This window comes from Catharus ustulatus, chromosome 5, assembly GCF_009819885.2.
Source record: "Catharus ustulatus isolate bCatUst1 chromosome 5, bCatUst1.pri.v2, whole genome shotgun sequence".
Taxonomy (NCBI): domain Eukaryota; kingdom Metazoa; phylum Chordata; class Aves; order Passeriformes; family Turdidae; genus Catharus; species Catharus ustulatus.
Window position 1 is genome coordinate 6248480 of NC_046225.1, and position 24027 is coordinate 6272506.

The 24027-nt window shown below is 44.2% G+C and overlaps 2 protein-coding genes across 11 annotated transcripts in view; one reads left to right on the plus strand and one right to left on the minus strand.

Annotated features, from left to right (window-relative positions):
• Window positions 1-22467, plus strand: part of JADE1 (jade family PHD finger 1) — a 42096-nt gene extending 19629 nt beyond the window's left edge. For all 10 annotated transcript variants that reach the window (XM_033059414.1, XM_033059410.1, XM_033059413.1 and 7 more), the window contains exons 3-11: window positions 2438-2520; window positions 5853-6010; window positions 9011-9198; window positions 12259-12470; window positions 13136-13303; window positions 13844-13960; window positions 16198-16728; window positions 18270-18387; window positions 18897-22467. In XM_033059414.1, coding sequence (XP_032915305.1) covers window positions 2438-2520; window positions 5853-6010; window positions 9011-9198; window positions 12259-12470; window positions 13136-13303; window positions 13844-13960; window positions 16198-16728; window positions 18270-18387; window positions 18897-19798 — 2477 coding nt within the window. In that variant the 3' untranslated portion in view covers window positions 19799-22467. The remainder of the gene's footprint in view (window positions 1-2437; window positions 2521-5852; window positions 6011-9010; window positions 9199-12258; window positions 12471-13135; window positions 13304-13843; window positions 13961-16197; window positions 16729-18269; window positions 18388-18896) is intronic.
• The window catches only part of SCLT1 (sodium channel and clathrin linker 1), a 33499-nt gene continuing 28440 nt past the window's right edge, over window positions 18969-24027 (minus strand). The window contains exon 22 of the transcript XR_004417909.1: window positions 18969-19038. The gene's annotated coding sequence lies outside the window, so the exon portion shown is untranslated. The remainder of the gene's footprint in view (window positions 19039-24027) is intronic.

Sequence of the window (24027 nt, forward strand, 5' to 3'; positions counted from 1 at the left end):
CCTGAGGAAGGCTGCCTGTGTTTGACTTGTCTCTTACGCATGGAAATTTTACGTAGTGTGCTTTTATAGAGCACTTAAAAAATCATTTAAAGTGAAACTCCTGTAGCTCTGATGATAAGAGTTACCCTTTTGTGAAACTTGGAACGGTTAATTAATCCAGTGACCAAACCCTTGTGTGCATGGACACAGAAGGGTGCATTTAAGACACTTGTTCTCATGTGTAAGATGACACAGTGAAGAAATGGAGATGGGTGATATGCCAGGGATTGTCTTACTGCTCACCTTTGTAGCTGCTTTGTGGCTTGAGAGGGATCTGGAAAAAACTGTCCATACTCTTTTTTAATTCAATTTATGATAAGTTGTCATCAGAGCTGAATTAGAGGACACTGGTAAGGACCCAGAACTTGGGAACAACTGTGTTAAAGCCTCCAGGCTCACGAGTTCATCACTCACAGAAATTTGAATCAACACCCCTTGCCAATACTGCTTGTTGTTCTTAATTCTTTCTCTTATGTGCAGGCTCTCTCTCCCAGGTCCAGCAGTGTATACAACCACTCAAATGGATGGGAAATTTCCAGCTGCTGACTTGCTGGTGCAGTGGTTTAACTTGCTGAACACCTCAGTGGCAGCTAGTTGGTCAGATATTAATGTCTTGCCAATGGAAAATATCAGAACCCATGAGAACCGAATACTAATCTGCGTGGTTGTGTATGTGGTCTGTGTCTTCTAGGGAGGCTGTTGATTAAAGAAATCTGAGTGTTAAAATGTTAATATTTACATTGCTGCATTACAGGAAATAAATCTGGATTTTTTGTCATGCATTTTAGCTCTATATCTCACAGTTTTTGTGAGGGATTTTACTTATTCCCTTCTGACCTTAAGCAAAATTTGGGGATGGTCCAATAGGATCCTCATATGAAGTTCATACTTCAACTTGTGTTTCTTTTTCAGTTTTCAAAAGAACATTTAAATGGAATGGTAGTTAAATAATCTTGGGAGACTGTTTTTTCCTCACAGATTAATAAATGGCAGTCAGTTACTATTTTTCTTTCTTTTTCTTCTTTTTTTCCCCTTTCATAGAAAGAAGGAAGAGTGCCAATAACATCACCATCTTTTATATTAGAACACTAACATTTGCTTAAAATGATCCTCTCTGTATTCTTACCTCAGGAGATATGATTTTTAGCTATTTACTGGGAACATTGCTTCAGTTTTGACCATTATGCATATTCTGTGTAATGTCTGCTATTCATTGCTGTATTCCAGAGAGGTTTTATTGGGACAGATTCCTTAATGTATCACTAACTGAAAAGAGAAAACAGATAACTAAAACATAATGAATTCAGTCATATCTTTCCAATGAAAGCCTTGGACAGTTGCTTCACTTCTAAAAAATTATTTTATTTTTAATAGAGAACTTCTCCCATCCTGTGCTTTTGAACAGGGCTTTCTGATCCTTGAGAGGTTTCTGTGGGCTGGTGTGAGCTGGTGCTGCTCTTACAGATTGAAGCCTTACCCTTTTTACTCCTACCATGTTTATGCACAGGCAGTGAAGGAATGAGCAGTGTGGGAAGGCCTTTGCATCAGTTTGCTTCCATTTGTCTACAATTAATGTCCAGATTTGCAGATTCTGAGTTAATGGCGTAGGTCTTAGCTTCCCTATCAGATAGTTCTAGTACAAGTCCTTCATCTCTGCAAACCAGTAAAATTTTTTCCCCCCCCCCCCCATTACTGCTGTGAAGTTGGCATGGAAAATACCTGCTGTACCTGTAAATCTTACTTGTTGAAATTAGTTGATTTGCACAGGTATAATATATTCTGGTGTCAAAGCACTATCTTGTCAAAGGAGTGCAGATTCTTTCTCTTTTTCCTTTCCTCCTGTTACAATATTTCTGAAAGCTGACAGAGACTCTGTCAAACGGTTTCAAGGCAAAAAGGTATAATTTGTTTGGAATGTAGTGAATAATTATGCAGACAAAAATCATGCAACCACACTGGGAGATTTTCTTGAGAGAAGAAACAACAGCTTGTTCTGTGGGCTCTGCTGTGTGTGTGTGTCAATGTGCTTCATTTTGCAGAGGCTTATGCCAGCAGAAATCAGGTAACCAGTGTAGGTATCTAGGACATTAACTTCAAAGAATACATTCCAGGCTATTGGCAGGGCTCCTGGTCAGTTATTAATCTGCAGGAAGTCATTTATTGATGCTCAGGGGGAAGGATGCTATGAAGTGGCTTTTTTTAAATTCTGGGTGAAAGGCAGGTAAGTGCAGTGCAGCCAGCACAGACACACCTCAGTTAGGAAATGAGAAACCAAACAGACCCAGGAGAGTGATCACCGAAATTAAGGATTGAGTGGCTTTTATTTTCTGGTTCATTTTGGAAGAGTTTCCTGGAGGTTTGTCTCAGAAGCCTGCAAATTATCATTTCTGTATCCTAGGTCTGTCTACCTGGTCCCAGCATTCCAGATCTCAGCATCGTAGGACGTCGTGTTCTAGAGATGAAGACCGGAAACCTTCTGAGGTATTTCTGGAATTTTACTTGCATTTTGCTACATCTGTCAAAGTGCCTGTACACACATTATATACATACATGTTTTCTGGTAATGCATAATTTTTTTCTGATTTACATTTTTTTTCTTTTTTCTCCCCCCTCCCTACATTTTGGCTGGCACATAGGTCCCCTCCCTCACCCCTTCCTCCCCTCTCCCCCTGCCCCTGAAGATTAGAGAGTTCAGCTGTTGGCACAGCTACTGCCAGCACCAGTTTCTATCTGTGAATTTTGTTGTAGTCTGACACCCATTCAGCATAGATGCAGAGTCTTTCTTGTGCTATTTTAGGCATCAGGGTTTATTTGCAGCTTGATTTGTGAACAGTAGAAATTTACATTAGGTGCATTTATTTCATAGTTTGTATCGGGGCTTGGTGTGTGTGATCTTTGCTAAAGTGCTTGTCAAACTGGAAATCTGCTTCCTGACAGTTCTGTCTCGTCTAGTGCTTTGAAGAAATACTATCAGGGGAGATAAAAATCTTTGAACTTTCCAGGTTGGATCAGCTGTTAGTAACACACAAAATGTGATCCATTTCTTTGGAAATGTTCTTGCTGAATCTTCCTGTCTTCAGGCAAAATACTACACTGCAGACTTTGTAGAAGCTGAAAAGAAAGGACTAGCTCTGGGAGATGGAATTTCTCATTTATTGTACTTGCCCACTACATGTATTCCTTACACATTAGTGAGTGTTGTTGAGGAAAAACTGGTTTATTAATCTCCATAATGACAGTGTACCTAAAAGTCTCAGAGAAGAATTTTCACAAGGAGAGTCACATTCATTATTCAGTGTGAACTATGCCCAGTACTGGTGGTTTCCAAACTCCTTTGATTGTTGGCTATTAAAAATCTTTATTTGGTGAATGTGGAGATCCCTGGTGAATTTATTCTTGTTAGCAGTAGCTTGTTTTCCTTAGTTACCTTTTGTGCATCCCTTAGAAGCAGCCCCTTATACCTGCTTTTGAGAGCTACCTTGTGAAAGGCTGTCGAGAAATTATCTGAGATAATTAGGAGTCTTGCTGTTGTTTTTTTGTGTGCTTCTGTTTTCTTCTCTCCCTTACCTTGCTTTTGCTGTCAGAATCTTTGCAGTTGTGTGCTGTTCTCTCATGTTTTCTGGGTGTGGATGAACTTCTCTTGTGCTTCCCTCTAGCTCTGCTCCACAGCCTTTCCCCCCCTGCATTGTCCCCGCTCGCTGCAGCAGGAGAAGCGCGCTGGCAGGGAAGCGACACTCGGAAGCTCCCCGGGTGAAATCCTGGGCTCATTGAACTGGGTGGCAAAATTCCCACTGACTTCAGCGTGGCCAGGGTTTCACCCTTTAGCTTTGAAGTGTTCAGTGCTTCTGAGAGCCAGCACTTCTGTGAGCTCTGCTTTCCTCCAGGCACTCTGATTGCATCAGCAGCTAGAGCAGAAAGAATGGTGTCATGGGGCCACTGGCCTGGGAAGGAGTTTCTTGGCTGTCAGGTGCTGCATTAGCTTTGCTTCTGAGGGAGTCTTGTGACAAATTTATCCTGAGTTATTTTGGCTCTGAGATTGAGCAAGGTTTGTGTCCCATTTTATATTTTTAGTCTTCCTTTAATTTGACTTTTGATTGCTTTAAGTCAAATCACTTAAAAGTGCAGAATCCCCTGGCCAGCTGTGCTTGTTTGTTTTGTGAGCCCATTTGTGGCTTACTTTTCATTTAGTGATTGAAGCTTCACAGGACTTTGTAATTGAATTGTTTCAAACATTTCATTATATTTCATTACCAGCATTCACCCTGTTCTTCATATGGCAATCTTTTTCTTTACTTTTTAATGTTGGCAGTTTCTCTGAACATGTCAAGACAAGTGTTAAGAGAAATGTCATGATTTTATGCTATTTTAATGACAAAACCAGAGTAGAAACAGAAACATATGCAGACAGTGGGACAGTGTGTGTTGGGAGGGAGGGGAGGTTTCAAGATATGCAGCGTGGCAAGGCAAATCACACTTGAAATCATTCTCAGAAGTGTAATTAGCCATCAGATGCGCTAAAATACTTCCCAAAAGTCCTGGGGTTTTCGGGTGTGTGAGTAGTGGATGACAGAAGTGGCTGCCTGGGTAGCTCTCTGTGTACATCTGGTTCTGCCTCAGGCACATGCAGCAGCAAGCTGGGCTGAGCTAACAGCATGACCATGGGTTTGGGGCTGGGAGGATGGGACACTGCCCCCTTAGCAGCCTCATAAGGGAGTCTAGGAGCACTTCTCTGAAAATCCAGAGTCTTTTCTTCTCCAGCTGCAGCCTGGGGCTCTGTGGGTATTGGTTATGACCACCACAGACTGAGAAGTCTGCAGGGAGCTCTACCTGTGGTCTTCTTGTCTTTCTGTCACCTGGTTGCTTTTTAACCCTTTCCTTTGAATGAGGCATGGAGTAGTTAGAAATTAGTGTTGTGGAGGTGAGGAGGGCCTTGCCTTTTGTGGGAAGCAGAGTGGGAAGGGCTGGAACTTGTGTCAGCAAGTGCAGGCTTGTAGTTGGGATGCCTGTGATAGCAGCACTCAGCTTTCTGCAGTGCCAACAGGCTGAAGCTGCAACAGCAGTGCCACAGCAGGCCTGCCACAGGAGTGAATCCCTTTTTATTTCATTCTGTAGCTTGTTGAAGACAGCATGGCTGCTTGTTCGTGGCTGCTAGCCCACAGGTTGCCAAATATCCTGCTGGCTGTAGAGCTGGATGCCTTTGCAAAGGCAAAGGAAGAGTACAGCTGTGACACAGAGGTGCCTGTAGCTGATTGAATAAATGCCTGTGCTGAACAGAGAGCTGCCACTAGAATTCCAGTTTGGGTCTTATGTTTTTTAATCTTTTGGGTTATTTTTATGAATACTTGCACAAAGAGTCATCTCCTTAGAATTTCCTCTTGCGGCTGGTCATGGTGGAGTCATGCCTTGACTTTTACCACAGGGAATTTCTACAATGTCTTGGTATGAGTCAGAGCTCCAATAATTTAAAAAAAAAAAAAATCCAAAAACCCTGGGAGCAAAAATGAATCTTCCTTGTGCTGCTGTTTTATAACTCAGAGCTCCTGCAGTGGGTAACACCTTTTAGAACAAGCCTCCAGTGCAGGAGGAGTGCCAGGACCTGTAGTGCAGTTAGGTGAAAGTCATCCTGTCAGTATTTGTGCCTTCAGCCACCCCTCTCCCTGTCATGAAGCTAAACCCTGTTGTGCAGTGGCACTGGTGGTACAGTGACCTTGTTCCACACTGTGCTCCATGGTTACCCTGAAGCTGTGAATCGTAGAGTGTCAATATCAAATGTCAGTGTCTCTATTTTTCTCTCTTGGTCACTCTCTTTGCAGGTGTTCAGAACGGACCTGATCACTGCCATGAAGTTACATGACTCCTTCCAGCTGAACCCTGATGAATACTATGTGCTGGCAGATCCCTGGAGGCAGGAGTGGGAAAAGGGAGTTCAGGTGCCAGTTAGCCCAGGGACCATCCCAGAACCAGTAGCCAGGTATAATTTGGAGGAATGTGAACAAATACACACACGTTTGTGCTAGCAGCTTATGTCTACATTGCCTTGGCTTCCTGAGCTTTGTTGCACAGTGCCCAGCTAGGAAGGAGTTGATTCTCAGAGATGAGCAGCAACCTGCCTCACCTTTTGGGATGGTCAGAGAGGTCAAGAGTCGGGCCTGTTCTGCCCATGTGGAATACAAATGTCAGAGAACTGTTTTTGGCAATACACTACCAAGGAGTCTGATGACATAACCTTAAAAATAGCTTCTATTTTTAAGCCAGACTTGAGCTCATTTATCATTGCTGGAAGAGCCCTTGTCTGGTGTTCCTTCTGCTTATTTCCAAGCCATAGGAACTTTTCAAGGAACAATTGGACAAACCAGGCTTAAGGGCTAGAGAAAACGCAGCATTTATTTTGTTTCTGTACGTTTCTTTTTGTGGTTTCTTTTATTAACCTGAGAAATTGTTTGTACAACATTTCAGCTGTTTTAAGAACCATCCAGATGTTCATGTAACTAAATAATGTGAGATTTTCTAGCTCTTATCCAAAAACTCCTTATTTTCTTTGCCATGTTTGTTACACTTAGATACTATTTCCTGTTTCAAATTAAACACTGCAGTTCTAAGGGGCAGGAGTGTGCTGCAGCCCATTTTATGATTTCTTGGGATTGGAGAAAATAAGAGCAAGGATTTTTGCCATTTAATCATTCTAGACCTTTAGGTCAGTCCAGGCTGGCCCATAAGGCATTACCTAACAACCACCTGGTGGGGCTACAGCAGCTCAATCCTTGATACATAGCCAAAAATTTGTGTGATGGAACACTGATTGCTTCTTGTTAGGTCTGTATCTGTCAGCTTTAGCCTTGGATTAAAGAGGGCCACAGGAAAGTTTGTTAGTGTTGTTTTTGTTCTGTGCAGCAGCCTGCAGAGTGCCCCTCTAGGTCTGTACAAGGAGGAGCTAACCTGCACATCAGGTAAACCCTGTCCTTCCTTCTTCTAAAGGATTGGACCCAGAGCTCCAAGGACAACCTGGCATTTTGCTCTCTAATCTGCAGTTTGGGACATGGGCACATACCCTGTCCCTGTTCCACACTGACCTCTCCCAGTCCCTGCAGAGGCACACACAAACACACAGTGCCTGTGCACTCACATTGCCTGCTCCTCACTGATTCCTCTGTTAGCATCTCCCAAGGCTGTGGGAGGGCCAGGACACCTGTGACTTGAGCAGAGGGAAAACCTCCCAGGGGATCACTGCCCTGTGTCTGCCAGGGAGGTGCTTTGGTGGCCACAGCAGGTCCAGATACTCACTTAGGAGAGAACTATTCTCTGCCAAAGGCCAACAGAGATGTTACTCCAAATTTTAGATGGTAAAAGACAGGGAAAAAAGGCATCACAGTTGTAGGTATTGGCACAGCAGGCGTCACTGCTTGTTTTCTGCTGAGCTATCTTGTGTAGTCCTACTGCTGAGGAGCTGCTGGTCAGAGGGGCCCATTGATGCCTGATTATTGTCCTCACAAAACGCTCAAAGAGCCCTGGCCTGGTGCTGATGGAGTGCAGGAGCTGCTCTGTGCCTGACTTTGGGAGGGAAGGGGGGGTGTTCCCTACATGGAATAAGCAATAGACAGGTCATAGCTAGTGCAGGACAGAAGCCAAAGGTGTACAGGGAGCTGGTGCTAGTAAGGAACGTAACAGTGAATAAAAAGTGTGACTGGTGGGGCAGAGGAGCAGCAGAAAGGAGCTAGGCTGTGTGGAGATTCAGTGTGAACACCTGTTCAGATGGACAATCCAGCTGAGTGGCTTTCAGTGGGTAGTAAACGTTGCCTTTCTTTTCTTTACTTCTTTCTAGCACAGAAATAAAGCCAGGAAAGGGAGTTGTTTTGCTTGTTTCCTCTGTGCCACTACTGTGGCAGGGTGCTGCCCAGAGGTTATGATTTCCATGGAGAGGCACTCTGGCAGGAATTTATGATACTGAAGATTTGGAGAGCAGTGCCCAGTTTAAAGTACATTCTCTGTGAAAAAACAGTGGTCTTTAGTATTTGAACACTGTGAGTATGACCAGAAACAGTTTGGGCAGTGCAGTTAGGCTGGCAAGGTCATTCACGTTTGTATTTTTCACAGCACCTCAGAAGCTCCAAATAAAGCACTTTGCTCTTGCTCACCATTTCTTGTTGTCTGAAATAAGGTAGAAGAGGAGAAGCTTTAGCGATGTGCAAGGCTGAAATAGATAGAGAATTTACAGAGATCTGTTTGTGCAAAGACAGCAGTGGCAGATCAGGGTTTCTGCTAGGAGTTAACACATTGGACCTCAGAGGGGGCAGTATAGTGGGTTGTGCAGGCTGTCCTGCTCCTTGTGGAGTTTAGGCTGTTCCCACAGAGTGTTGCAGTCTCCTCCCTGGTAGCACTAGCACCCCAAAAACTCATCTCCAGTGGTAGTGCAGGCGGCAGGCGTTTGGCAGTGTGGCCTGTTGCTCCTGGAGGTACCAGGGTTGTGTTCTAAAGTGAGTTTCATCCAAGCTCAATTTCAGTGTGTGCTGTTAACTAAGAGAAAAGGCAATATCCTCTACTGAGACAGCCAGAAATACTTCTTTTTCCCATGAATGTTCTTGTGGTCAGTATTTTAGTTAAACAGATGGGTTAAAAAAAAAAAAAGTCTTAAACCAGAGTTTAACGTGTGTATATATATGGCAGCCACTATGTAAATACAGTGTCCCTGCTTTGGCTTTAAACAAGTGTGAATTTCAGGTAAGAGTAAGCACAGCTCTGTCCTCTAATATTTAATTTTATTTAGAACTGGATTTCTAGACAATTCCAGTTGAGTTGTCAGAATACCACCAATCAGTTATGGAAGTGCATGGAGTTGTTTCCCATCCCAGTGGTGCCAGGCGATTGCTGGGATGGTTAGGTGGCTGCTGCTGGTGCTTGTTAGTCACTTAGAGCAAAGCATTTTGACTTCTCTAGAACTGAGCACTCCTCATGCCTGCCTGCCTGTGTGTTTCAGAGTGGTGTCAGAGACAAAAGCTGTCACCTTCACGCGGCCCAGGAAATACATCGTGTCCTCCGGCGCGGAGCCTCCGGAGCTGGGCTACGTGGACATCCGCACCCTGGCAGACAGCATGTGCCGCTATGACCTCAATGATGTGGACGTGGCATGGCTGCAGCTGGCCAATGAAGAATTCAAAGAGATGGGTGAGTTGTGAGCTTTCTTTTTAAAGCTTTGTTTTTAAGAATCATTTCATGGGGGACAGCAGTGGGATACAGGAATGAGGAGATAATATCGTATGAGTTGGGGTAGCCATGGGAAAGCAGACCTGATGTGATGAAGCCCTAAGATAGACCCCTTCATAATTCCTGTGTTGTATCTGCTCAGAATCTGGCCACATGTTTTGGTTTTTTTCTCTGCTGCTTTCCATCTCACAAAGTTCCTAGTTTGCCATCTTGGTTCTCAAAGGGAGCATCAGAGAGATCACTCAGGTAGTTTTTCCAGGTAGTCCTGTTTATATATTTTTCTCTTCATCACAAATCTCTGTCATTATTTTAGCTCGTGGTGTTAAGTGCAGAGAAGGCAAGACAAGCTGTTTGGCAGGTTTAGAGAATCTGTGCCAGCTGAGTGGCTCAGGGAATTGGACAGTAAGGAATTCCTGCACTGATTTATTGGAGGGAATTCCCAAGTCTCACTGTGACTGTGTGCTGTAGTTCCAAAGCAGGAGGAAGAGCTGTCACAAGGGGAGCTTTTCTGCAGAATGGGTTCTGTGTGGGAAAGGACAGGAGTGAACTGGAATGTTTTCTAGGTAAGGTGAGTGCTTCAGGAGAGGGTTTCAGTGGAACTGCATAGGATGTAAGTCAGCACAGAACTTCTACCACATTGTTTGGCTGGGGGAAAATGCTGTGCCAGATGGAAGAGGTTGGTGTTCGCGTGTTGGTGAACACTTTTGGTTTTTGTTTTGGCACTGTGGCAGCTCCCTGCTTTGGGTTGCAGTTTAGTCAAACATGTTTTATCTGGCTGTAGCCCATAGGTGGCATGGCTGAAGAACTGGTAAACCACCAAATGACCATTTATAACTATTTCTCCTTTCTAAACCAACACATGAAAGAAGAAGATGCTGTCTTGGCCTGGTCTCTTATCCAGGCCTTTCTTCCAGATCTCACATCAGCCTGGCTCAGGTTTAGTGTTGGGCTAAGAGAATTTCAGGAGAACAGCAGCAGCAAATTCCCTTGGCTTTGCTTGAGGGGAGAAACAACTTTTTATTGTTTGTTTGGTATCCTTCTATCCAGTCTGTCTGTCTTTTCCCAAAAGCAGATGAGGGCTCCTACAGTGGGGTGTGAGCAGCACAAGAGGGGCAGATTTGTACCTCTGCAGAGAGCCCCATTCTGCTACACCAGCATAACCTTTAAAAGTACATGCTGCACATGGCACAGTGAACAGCTAGAATTTGTTGGATCTTCTGTTTTGGTGTAGTTCCTTGTAGTTTGTTTGCTCTTAAATTGTTCCCCACTCAGTTTTGCTGTATGCAGAAGGAAGGAAATGCTCCTGTCAGTATCAGGCAGGGTGTTGAGGGTCTTGAAATGTGCATGGGTGCTTGGTCAGACACTGCACTCTACAGGTACTACAAATGGGCATTTGAGAATTGAGCTGCTTCCTGATCTGCACCTGAGCACTTCCTTATGGTGTCCCTGGGGCCATGAATTCCCTGTTTTCCTTGTAGAACTGCTTCAGGTGCTGAGAACATACAGTGGTTCTGTAAAAGAATGACTGCAAACATCTGAGCAGGAGCTGCAGCCCCTTCTTCCCTTTCTGTGACCCTTGCAAACACACAGGCAGTCAGTCACATCTCTAAGGGTCACTTACAAAGTGAGAGCAGATAGAATTCAGTTGCAAGCTGGTGTGAAACCTGCCATCGTCTGCTTTGCTGGTGCAGCAGTTCTGGGTTGCAGGGCAAAATCCTTTCATCAGCAGGATTTTGGATGTTCCCTCTTGCTGCTTTTCAGCTGCTCAGTTTGGGTAGTATGAGATGCATTGATCCCTGCTGCAAGGATTTACCTGTCAGTAAGGGAAGCTGGGAGTACTTTTGTGGAGTGTTTGCCTTCTGATCTGGAGGAGCTAGAGAGGTTTTTTATTCTTTCTTTTGTGGAATTTTTGGCTACTTTTTGCAGGGAGACCTGAAAGAGTTTTCTTAATAAAACATCCAATCTGAGGTTGCCATCTCCTTTCTGTCTGTCCTGGTTTCAGTAAGGATAGAGCTAATTTCTTCTCAGTAACTGTTACAAGTGCTGTGTTTTGGATTCCTAATGAGAATGGTGTTGATAGGACACTGATATTTTGGGGTCTGTGGTTATCCTAAGTCAGGAGCTTTTTTTTCCCTTGTGTCATGCTCTGTCAGTGAGGAAGTGAGCAAAAGAAACTGAGAGGGAGCATAGCTAGGACAGGTGACCCAAACTGACCACAGGGATATTCCACGATAGAAGGTCATGCCCAGGATATAAACTGGGGGAGTTACCTGAAAAGGGAGCCTTTATGTTTCAAAGCAAAGCTGAATTATAAAATACCACAGCATAATGGGTCTGTAGCTGTATGTCATGAGTAGTTTTCAGATGGATGCTGTTGGAAAAGAGAACATTTCAGATTAGATCTTTCATTTAGCTATTGTTCCAGATTTGATGTTGCATTTATTACATCTATTATTTTCACTATTTAAAACAAATTAATTTATTGTTGTAGCAGGGTCTGATGGAGGCCTCAGTTGGGATTGCATCCTGTTGGATTGGAACTTGTGATAAACCAACAAAATTGCTAGAAACTGCAAATTAGCTCCAAGTATCGTAGCAGATTTTGTCATTGATTTTTCTCCCCCTGCTCCATTACTTCTGGTTCAAAATACTTTGAAATCTTTCAACAAAGAGTCAACATCTGGTGGCAAAATTCAAGCAAACGCTATAGATGGTGTTGTCCCCGAAGGAAAAATGAGAACAACACCAGGAAGCCAGATCAGTCTTGGAAAGTTTTTCTTAGAATTTGTAAGATTTGGACACTCCACTTCTGTTAGCTTAATGCAGTTGTAGGACAACTTAGCCATTATTTTACAGTGTCCCTGGTTTATGCTGGTTTATGCTGGAACATTTGGAATGAAATGTGTCTGTGTGGGGATTGGCTGTGTCTACTCAGCTGTTAGGGAAGAAGGTGGAGCTGTTTGGGTGGTGGTTATCACACTTTTCTTTTCTTACTGTTACTGAAGAACTCCTGTTTTGCAGGGATGCTGGAGCTGGACGAGTACACCATGGAAAGGGTGATGGAGGAGTTTGAGCAGCGCTGCTACGATAACATGAACCACGCCATCGAGACGGAGGAAGGGCTGGGGATTGAGTACGATGAGGATGTTGTCTGTGACGTCTGTCAGTCTCCAGATGGAGAGGATGGCAATGAAATGGTGTTCTGTGACAAATGCAATATTTGTGTGCACCAGGTACGGCAGCAGCAGGGTGTAGGGGGGGTAACAGAGACTTTTGGAAAAGGGCAGTCAGTAGGGACACAGCTGGGGTTTATTCCAGGTAATTTAACAGAGAGCTGTACTGAGGAAGCACTGCTGTGTGCCACCGTGCTGTGCTACTTCAGAAGTTTTCTGAAGAGATACAATTTTAGCCTATCTGTTTCCACGGATGATGCTTACTCTGGCAGGTGCCTTCCCATCAGCCTGTCCTTCCTTCCCAGCTTTAACAAGTTTTTGTTGTCATTCAGTGTTTGGAAAAACTTGTCTGGTGAGAAGGAAACACATTTTCTGGCATATGTTACCTAACTGCTTTTGTACTAATGGTAAAGGACTAGGCCTGTGACAGCTCTGTGTACAAGTGATTATCCCACAAGATACACAGAGTAAAGTTGGTATTTTCAGACCTGTGGGCTTTCTCTGATCACATCAAACCTCCCACTTAAGTGTGTATTTAAAGCTGATAGTTACTGGGATAGAGGGCTCTGTAAAGATGCAATCTTCTGAAAAACGCGCTCTTAATTAGTTACCATCCTGCACTTATCCCTCTGAGTAAAAACAACTCTGAGAGTTGTGTGAAATCAGCTAAGCAACAACGTGGTGTTGGCTTTGTTCTCTCTGCCCCTGCTGCCTTGGGGATGCAGGCGTGCTATGGGATCCTGAAGGTGCCCGAGGGCAGCTGGCTGTGCCGGACCTGCGCGCTGGGCGTTCAGCCCAAGTGCCTCCTGTGCCCCAAGAAGGGCGGCGCCATGAAACCCACCCGGAGCGGCACCAAGTGGGTGCACGTCAGCTGTGCTCTCTGGATTCCAGAGGTGAGTGCTGGGATCCTAGAGAGGAAAAACCTCCTTAAAGCATTATTCAGCTTAGAAATGAAGTATAAAAACGTCTTGGTTCGGTAAAAAGTCTGGCGAGAGATGATGCTTCACCTGTAAAGGAACTAATTAAATCCCCTTTGTCAGTCAGAATTAGGCTTTGGAAAATGAGGCCTTTGCTGCTGGCAAAGCTCATTTAACAAGGACACCAGATACCATTTTGCTTTGTAAACAGAACATTAAAGGTGAATCAGGAAGGTTTGAATCTGACAGAATTCCTGTGGGTTCTCATAGTGTTCATCCTGTATGATAATCTTAAATTCATGGGCTTCACCTTGAAACTGGTTTGTTTGTTCACAAAGTGAGAAACTTTGGTTTTTTTAAAAAATGCATCTTAGATCCTTATAAACTGAGGAATTTGGGACACACTAAGTTGAATATACCCACAAGGCATTTGACTTCTTTAATAAGATAAAATTGGTTCTCTTTTCAGTTAACAGTGTCATAGTCACTCCAATTTTTTGACCACTTTTCTCTTAGGTGAGCATCGGAAGCCCCGAAAAAATGGAGCCCATCACAAAAGTTTCCCACATTCCCAGCAGTAGGTGGGCACTGGTGTGCAGCCTTTGTAATGAAAAAGTTGGAGCTTCTATACAGGTAATTTAACCACACAAATAGCCACATTTTCTTTTGTCCATTTTTAGCAGATAGGAAAACATGTTACTGGTTGTTACTATGGACTTAACTGACCTGATCTGCACTTTAGAGCATTTTAGACTGGGCAGTGTTGTTTCACATGCATATTTATATTGTGTTGTTACTTGTGAGGCACCTGTAGATCCTTTACAGTGGAAAATCACTCAGAAATGTTGAATAATCTGTTTAAGAAAGATTTTAAAATTAGAAAGACAGAAAACGTATTACCAATCCTCAGATTTTTGAAAGAGGAGGCACTAGGACAGCAGACAAGACTTTGATTTCCTTTCCTTGAGAATGAATGATGAGGGAGTGTAAGGACATGTGACCCTTTTGGGGCAGTGTTGTGCTTGGTAGAAAAAGACAGTAAGACATAGCTTAGCATTTGTGGTGATGCTCCTCATCATCAGAGCACTTCCAGCTGCAAAATAATTCTCAGGAAGCTCCCTGAGACAGAGAGGAATGATACTACAGTCTCATAAGGAGGCTGAAGTAGAGCTCTTCTGGGACTAGCCTGGTGTTACAGGATCCACAGTGGTCAGACCAGCATTTGAGACACAAAAATTGCTCAAGTCCTCACTACTTTGAAATTAGTTTATATCCATTTCCCTTTTCTTCTCTGCCCCAAAGTTATTTGATTGAGGCTGCCAGGAAGAGCTGTAAACCAGCAATGCAGCAGTAGTTCCAGTGGAACCTATCACAGTGTACTTTTATGTGAGGAATGTATGAAATAATAAGTGTTAACTAGAGAAAATAAATCTGTCCACAGCATATAAATTTGCAACCATAATCCCTTTTTGCAGAGCCATCCCCTTCCTCTTGGCTGCTTTTATGTAGCTGAAGCTGTTTTTGTCTGTTCTCCAGGCCACCTTCTGATACATGCACAACAATTAGGAAAAGTGGCAGCTGGAAGTGTGTGTCAGGCTGGTCAGGGAGCAGCTGCAATAAGCTGGGAAAAACAAGACTGCATATTCCCCCAGGTTCAGCAGATTTCCTCCCTGTGAGACAGGCTTTCCCCTGTTCTCCCCATAAAACATGAGCTGCAGTAAGAGGTAGTTGTGGCTAAAGCACTTCTCTGTACTGCCCAGTGTTCCAGTTGGGATGCTCCTGGCCTGTTTGTTGGTAGGAGAGGAAAGGGCAAAATATGCTTTGGTGTTTTTTAATGTTGCTTTTATTAAAGACTGCTCATTTGAAACCTGTGCAGTTTAAACCCTGCCATACCTTTATAAGCCATCTGGCTGCTGAGTCAACCTGAGCAGGAAAACCCAGAGGAGAGAGAGATTTGGCTTCTGTACAAAGCACTGTATAAACATCCCAGTGCACTGTGTTCCTCTTTCAGGGTCGGTGGTTTGGGTTAAGCATAGTTTTGTTTCCTAGTTAGAAGCACTAATGCTCATTTCCACTTCAAATCCTGTTCACCAGAGGTGTGAGTGGGTCCAAACACACATGTATGTGTGTTTGTATATATATATACATATTTATATGTATTTAAACCTTTCAACTGGTGGTATGTATGATAACATTTTGCAAAAGGAAATTAGATATAATGGAAATGAATTGCTAAATTGGCTGAACTAGTGCCCATCACTCTATGATGGCTGGGTTCACTGAGCAGGAAGAAAAATTACAACATTTGAATTTCCTGTTCTCCTCTTCTTCAAGGTGAGTTGAATGCTGTACTCAGTGAAGTAATGGTTGACAGTGATTTAATATTTGACATTCTAAAACTGGGATAACGGGGGGAAGAATTCCCTCTGGTTGAGGCCTTTTGGATAGTATGGGTCCAGGTGCTGGGAAAGACTTAAATTAAAAATCTCAGACTGGCCTGGAGCCACCACAATATACTTCCCCCCCTGGTGCTGGCACAGTCCAAAGGGGAACACTTTACTTTGGGTATCAGTGCTGTACACAAGTAGCTCTGGTGTCAGTAGGAGTGTTCCTCTTGTGGCTTTTTGTGTATGGAACAGCATGGTGGGGCTGGAGGTTAAACACTCCTGTCCCTCTGGGCCACTTGATCCTGGCCTGAAAGCACTCAGTCATAACCCTAATTAAAGAGAGCAAGGAAGTACGTGCAGCTTAGAAGCAGAACACAGTGACAGGGTTCTTCTTCCAAAACAGCCCTGAATTCTCCAGTACTTTTAGGCAGTGTGGCTTCTTAACCTCACGTTTATTTGGTTAATTGTAATTTATTTTCCTAGTGTTCAGTGAAAAACTGCAGAACTGCCTTTCACGTCACCTGCGCGTTTGACCGCGGCTTGGAGATGAAAACCATCCTGGCAGAGAACGACGAGGTGAAGTTCAAGTCGTACTGCCCCAAGCACAGCTCCACCAAGAAAGCGGATGCTGAGACACTGACTGAAAGCCCAGGTCAGGAGAACAGCAATGGGATTCAGGACACCTCCCTTCCTGCCCACATGGACCCTTTCCACAGCATGGATCAAAACCAGGAGGAGGCCCACAGGGTCAGCCTCCGCAAGCAAAAGCTGCAGCAGTTGGAGGATGAGTTCTACACGTTCGTGGAGTCTTTGGAAGTGGCCAAAGTGCTGCGGCTGCCTGAGGAGCCGGTGGAATTCCTTTACCAGTACTGGAAACTGAAGAGGAAATCCAATTTCAATAAGCCTTTGATTACCCCAAAGAAGGATGAGGAGGACAATCTGGCTAAACGGGAGCAGGATGTTCTGTTCAGGAGGCTGCAGCTCTTCACACACCTCCGGCAGGACCTGGAGCGGGTAAGCCCCGGCACTGCCTGTGCTGGCCACAGGCAGCCAAGTTCCCAAGCTGCAGCTCAGCTCAGAGCTGTGCTGGCAGGCAGGACCATTAACACTAAATTTCTCCAGAGCACAGCAATTGCCCTTTGCACAGAGGTCAGTCACAGTGCCAGCAGGTCTTGGCGTGTAGCACTCAATCACCTGCAACTGGACTGTCGTGTTTTTGCTTGTGCTTTTTTACTGATTAACTCTGATGGCTGTGGACTGTACTGCAGCCCCCAGCTGAAGCCTTTTCAGCCTTTAAGGGCTTTCCATGCTCCTTTCATCCTGTGAAAAGCATGATGAAACTTACCTTGATTTGCAGCAGGTCTGGTTTTCATTGGCATACCAGAGTAGGATGATGTTTCCCTGGACTGTGTAGGTTTGGGAGATAAATGATGTCTGATTCTTTTAGGTTTTGAATGTTTGAAAAAAAGTTCAGTATGATCAGTTTGGTGTTTCAGTAAGTACATCTGATCCTGAATTCTTTTCTTTTTGGGTTAATTTAAGGGCTCTTAGAGCCGTAAAGAACACTGAAATTAGCTTTTCATATTTCTACAGCACATTGCTCATGTAGGCCATGGACGAAAGCTGGCTCAGGAGGTCTTACCTCAGTAACCTGTAGGTGAACCAGAGCCTTTCTTTCATAATACTGTCTAATCTTTAAATCAGGACAGCAGGTTCTCATGGATGTACTGCATCCTTTGTAAAGGATCCTGGTGCCTAATTACTCTTATAATGAATTGCTGTAGTTTTTCTTCTGATTTTTCTCCTAGTTTCAACTTCAGCCTATGGCCCTTCTGTAGCTGTTCTGATGGCCCAGATCTTAGCTGCCTGGGATCTTTTCTTCCTGCTCCATGTGCTCAAGCTTTCTTGTCATCCTCTCTTTGATCAGCTAAATAATTAGTTTGTAACTATGTACCCTGGATCTTAGATTATTCTGTGCGTATCCTTTCCATTCCTAAATGTGATGTCAAAACAGGATACATGATTTTAGTAATAGTTTTAATGTTTTACTACTCTGTTCCCACTGATGGTACATTAAAGATAATTTAGATTTTAAAAAAAGAACCTTTGCAAAAACAAACACACTTGTTACCTTTCTCCAGATCAGGCCACAAGGTTGTAATTCACAGGCAGGGCACCATCCTGTACTGAGAGAGGAGCCTTAGAATCATCCAGCTGTATTTCTCTGTGATTCCCTCATCTGGGAAGTATTTAATACTGAGATATTTCCCTAGATTTTGTTGTGTGTGTATGACTCAGGTGTTTGTAGAAGTTACCTCTGTGCTGTGGTTCTCCAAATCTGATGGAATAATCTGTCAATTAAATTGCCTGTCAATTCAACAGGTAATTTGTCAGCCCAACACACTGTTCTCTAAGAATTGTGTTGAAGGTGGTTAAATTAACTACTAATTTGTTTAAATGGTGTGTGGTACTCCAGCTGCATTAATTCAAAGCACAGATAGGGCAAGATCCTGGGAATACAATTCCTGTAAAACCATCCCCTTGCTGTTTTCCAGGTGCGTAACCTCACTTACATGGTGACACGGAGAGAAAAAATCAAGAGATCTGTTTGCAAAGTTCAGGAACAGATATTTAACAGCTACACAAAGCAGCTGGAGCAAGAAAGAGTTTCAGGTATGCTTCAGTGTTCCCTTCCTTATGTTAGACCACAGGGACAAGGCTTGCTTACAAGCTGTGAAGGACAAACAGGGCCTCATTTGTTCTCATTTCATTCCCCAGAAGGATGAATACCTTCAAAATTACTGCAGTGGCCAGATTATCCTTTAACTATTGAGTAATTAATAAACCATATTTTAGATGGCATCAGTGAGATCCACTTGCTGCTTGCATTTTGCCTCTGTCTCTGAGGAGTGTCTTAGTGGACAGAGTAGTGCTAGGACTTGTGTTTGCTACAAGTGTAATTAGGTGCAGGTATAGGAAAACAAAACCACACCAGCAGGCTGTTGTGAAACCATGACATAGCCACAGAGTTGTGACCTGAAAGTGCAGGACAGGCAGCCAAATACCCATTTCTGACGTGAACATGTCAAGCATGAGGAGCAGAGTTAAAACAGGTACATTGCTAACAGGTATTTACACAGCTGTGGGATTGCTTGACTTGAACGTAGTTTGCTTCCATGCAGGTGTGCCTTCCTCATTCTCCTCCATGGAAAACACGGTGTTGTTCAACAGCCCCTCGCTGGGCCCCAACGCCCCCAAGATCGAGGACCTGAAGTGGCATTCTGCGTTCTTCAGGAAGCAGATGGGCACGTCTCTGGCCCACTCCTTGAAAAAAACGCACAAGAGAGACAGGGTAAGGGACAGGTCTGGCAATGACAGCAAATCCCTGCTGGGGCAGCCCAGCCCCAGGGAAGGAGGCGCAGCTCCAGGCAGCTTTCTCAATTTTGACAAGACCTTTGCTGAGACGCGGATCGTATCGGCACAGCGGAAAAACGGCGTTGTTATACCAGAGCACAGGAAAAGAAGAGACAATCGCCCGCAGTGCGAGGTGGCCAAGGCAGAGCTGAAGGAAAAGACTTCTAAACACACCCACAAACCGCTGAGACCCACAGAACTCTCTCAGAGGCAACTGGAAAACAAAAGGGCTGTGAACCACTCCGGTGGTAGGTCAGCGCCTGGCACTCGGAGGGATATAGTGCCTAAATGTAACGGGGGTCTGGTCAAAGTAAACTCTAATCAGACAGTCGTTAAAGTGCCTACCGCACCCACGAGCCCAGGGAAAAACTGGGGCGGATTCCGAATTCCAAAGAAGGGGGAGAGGCAGCAGCAGGGGGAGAGCCTGGAGGAGGCCTGCCGCCAGAACTCCGGCTACCCCTACCTGGGCGTGGGCAGAGTTGCAGCGAAGGAGAGGACAAAAAGCAAGTTAAAGCCTGACAGTGAGAACGATGGGTACGTCCCCGACGCCGAAATGAGCGACTCGGAGACGGAAGTGGCGGAAAAGAAGTGCAGGCAGCAGAGGCTCAGCCCCAACAGCAGCATCGGCAGGAGGACGGACATTATTCGGAGGAGCATCCTGGCAACCTGACTGGACACAGGCACGGGGTCAGTAGAGTCACTGCCTGCAAGCCAACTCCACCTTACTCATCACGTGAGAGAGGAGCATTCTTAGAGCTACAGATTGGCAAACTGAAAGCCCATTTTTTTCTGAGTTGTATAAATATGTTTACATGCACTTAAAGCTGTTTTAAGCTCCTTTTTTTTTTCTTGGTTTTTTTTTTTTTTTTCTCCTCTGCCCCATCTACACCACCTCACCCTCCCCATTTCTGTGAGAAGTTGGAGTTTTCCTTATTTGCAACTTTCCTGAGTAAGCAGGAAAGTGACATAGCTACTAAAACAGGAGTTGAGATGCACAGAACTCACAAAAATCTTTTAAAAGGGGCTAGGGTGGGTAGGAGGAATCAGGCTGTGTTCATCCCTTCTAGCTAAAAGGCACTGAAAATTGTACTCGCTTCCCCTGACTTCTGGAAAAGCACAAGCTCTTAATTTAACTTGTGAGTATTGAATGGAAGATGGTTGTTAGACCATGCTGCACTGCACTGGTAAATCCCATTACAAATGCTCCCTATCCCTGGGCAGGGGCAGCTCTCTCCTCTCTCTGCAGAATGTGTTCTGTTGTGTTCAGTTTGAGCACAGGTGGCAGCTCAAACCCCTCCCTATGCTCCAGAGTTTACACGTAAATGACCAGGCACAGCCACAACGTTGCACTGGAGGAGGAGGAAGGGACAGGGCAGGGCTTGGAAAGATTGGCACTGACACACAGGATGTTCCCAAATGGCTCAGTTCTGAGCAAGGGGCAGGTTTGGGGGTTCCAGCACTGCATGGACTAACCTGTCACCCTAGTCAGGCACCTGCCTTTGGGAGTGTGATGACAATTCCAGACATTAGTTTTCAATGGCACTACGCAGGAGGATTTCCCAAAGGCCACCACAGATGCACTAATGATATGTCCTGGGAGAGTCAGGCTTATGACACTAAAAGGTTGCTTTAAATGGACACGAATATATATTTTTAAATAGGGTAAAATGCACAGGCAATACATTGTGATTAGCTCTTTACAGTCAAGCAAAGAAGAAACTATTTCATTCTATTATGGACTAGATTTGATGGAAGAGGGAACTCGTATTCTGATTGTGTACTTTTTTAATAATTGCAAGTGGCAATAATGAGTAAGCTGTGAGCAATAATATGAACAGGTTGTGAGGATACTGTTCTGTACCAAGTGGAGCACACACACCGCAGTGGAGTGTTAGGACTCTGTACATTTTGGAATTTTTCCATAGATGTAGGAGAGGTATGTACTGGTGAAGAAGGTTTAGCAGAAATGTGTTAACAGAGAGCCAGGCAGGAGAAGAACCTCCTTCTCCTCCCCCTTCCCACTCCCAGCCTGCTGTTACAGCATCCACTCACCTTGGAATGTCTGACCCTTGCCTCCCGAGGAGGGAACACTGACAACACAGAATTCCTCTGCCCTAGGACTGAGGCTTCAATCAGAAAATAAAAAAGGTTTAACACCCTGTCTTGCTATGCAAGTTAACATTATCAGTTGAATATTTCACCAGAATGCATCCCTATTTTAAAACTCCGAAGTTTAAACCTTTTGAAGAAGGGTAATTTTATGTAAGATATTACACTTTCAAAATCCTATTGCTGGTCCCAAGAAGTCAGAGTTACAGAGATGAAAGGCAGGCAGGGCACTGGTGACTGAGGTTACATTGTCACTCTTGGGATGTGTTCCAAGTGTAAACAGCAGACAGAAAGGAAGACAGCAGACAAAAGGAAAAAGCCAAGAAGTTCTACTCAACATCTAGCAACATTCTCCAGACAGGCACTGGTATTTTCCATAAGAAAGAAGCTCATGACTACACAGGAATTGTCAAGCCATAGATGGAATACCCTAAATTTGGATTCTGAGTAAACCTTTAACCTCACACCCCTTGGACAGAGGTACCTTCTTGATTTGCACTATATTATGAACACTAACGTTGTGCAGAGTGAATGCCTTAGCTGCTTTGTCCCCTGGCACTGAGGGCAAAAAGCTTTGTGAGGTTTCCAGTGGAGCTGACCCCAAACCAAAAAGGCTGCGGTACAACCAGCTCTGTAGGTTAGTTTTGTCCCTGTGCTTAGCCCTCAGCAGGAGGTGTTGTAGGTACTGCAGTGACAAACCCACCCCTGTGTGTTTTACTGGGATTTGCTGGATTTCTGTTTCCAAGCGTGACCTTTCCTTGTGCTGACTGACCAAGAGATCTTTGATATGATCCGTGTGTTCTGTCCAACTGTAGGCTAGTAGAACGTCTGTAGAGTTGCCTGGAATGCCATTTGTTAGGTTATAAACTCACACAGAACTAAATGAAGGGTTCATGTTGTGTACAAATCTTCATTTCAGAAGTTTGAGACAATTGTGATGACATTTGTAAAACTTGTACAGATTTTTCACTATGTGCCTAGCTTTGGTGTCCATTCAGCTGAAATTAATTAAAACAAAAGGTGCATGAAGAGAAACAGAAATAAAAAAGTATATGTAGAGATGACTATTTTATATTACATGGCCCAATCCTGTATTTATTTTCTCCCTTTTTTGAAGTATTTCTAAAGATCTAGTTGAAACAGCTGTATTTTTTGTTAAAATATTCCGTAGAATTGTGCCTTTTGTCTGTATGTGAATAAATGCTGTACATTTTTGCAGTATCCTTGCCAGCAGTGGTTCAGACCTCCCGGTATTTGTATCTGGGTTCTTACAAAAACACTTCACTGCCCTGAAGCTTTCATGGATTAGTACAGGTATCACCATGCACACTGCAGCTGCAAGATTTTGTAAATTTTTAAGGGGTTTTTTTAGGACTGCTTGTTACTGACAGCTGTGCCCATCCCATCAACAGCACACTGTGGTTTTCCCCTTGGCATCCTCAAAGAGATGTTGCTTACCTCAAAACATTTACATTTGTAGACAGAGGATGTCCTTGCAAAGTCCATGATCTCTGTATGTATTCCACTGGAAAAGGAACAGGAGGTTTGAATCCCTGGATCTTTGGGATAATTAAGCTGAAAGTTCATTAACACTCTGAGCTGGCTGGGGTAAAGCACTACTGGGAGATTTGCTTCTATAGCAGGATTTCCAGATGAGGATTCCTCTAAACCCCAGATGCAGAACCATGGAATGGACTTGGTGCTGAGCAAGAAATGGACCAGGCTGTGAAAGCACACACTGAGCAATCCATCTTGAAAAAACCAGATCTCCCAATCTGGGAGCAGCCTCCTCTGGACACCCCAGGGAAATGAAATGAGCTGGTGGTGTATGATGAGCTCCATCTGACCACTGTTGGTAGTGCCATGAGGCAGACCAGGACAGAAACCTCTTCCTTTCCTGTGTCATCTGCTGGAATTGCCCCATCCCTTCACTGTGAGGTGCTCATGTCATCCCTGCAGCCTCCACAGAGGAGCTGCACCCCAAGGTGAAGTGAACATACCCATTATTAACAAGGAAGCATGCAGGTGCCCTCCTGTGCCTCCAGGAACAAATACACAAATACTGAGAACTGCCTGCCCCTTCCAGCCAGGCTTCACTTCACAGCCAGAGCCTGCCTTAGAGGAGTGAAGGGGATTAATGGCTCACACAAAATCTTCCAGGTGGCCTGTCATCATCTCAGCTGTGCATTATGCAAATGGAAACAAGGTGCCTGGCACTTGCCTGCCTCTGTATCACACTGCTGATTGATGAAAATCTCACCCAAACAGACACTTGGAGCTTCTGAGAAATGTATCCATGTTGTTTTGGAGAATCTTCAACATCTTTTAACCAAAACTGAGAGTTAAGAGATTGCAGTGGATACAGACATCTATCAAAAACAAAAAGCAGCCACTGTAGGAACTAGTGGCTTTCCCTGCAGCAAGCAGGAATTGTTTCAGAGGGTGTATCCATCTTGCAGGCTCTACCTGAACAGCCAAGACTTCAGGAGGCAGCACAAAGTCTTCAGTGGGGCATCAGCCCAGCTCCATTCTCTAAAATGCAAGTATGAAGATCTACTGCCATGGACACACAGGTTTATTAATCCAAATGAGACATTTCCATCAAGCACTACCTATCAGGTGAATGAGAATGACACTCTTCACATTTAAGTGGAAGGACAAGCAACAATGTCAGTTAAGGCCAAGATGTGAACACTTCAAAATCAGTTAAACACCTATCAAATGCTTGTAATGTATGCTAAAAGAGAAAATGGACTTCAGCTGTAACTGTAGAATGTAGCTATGACATGT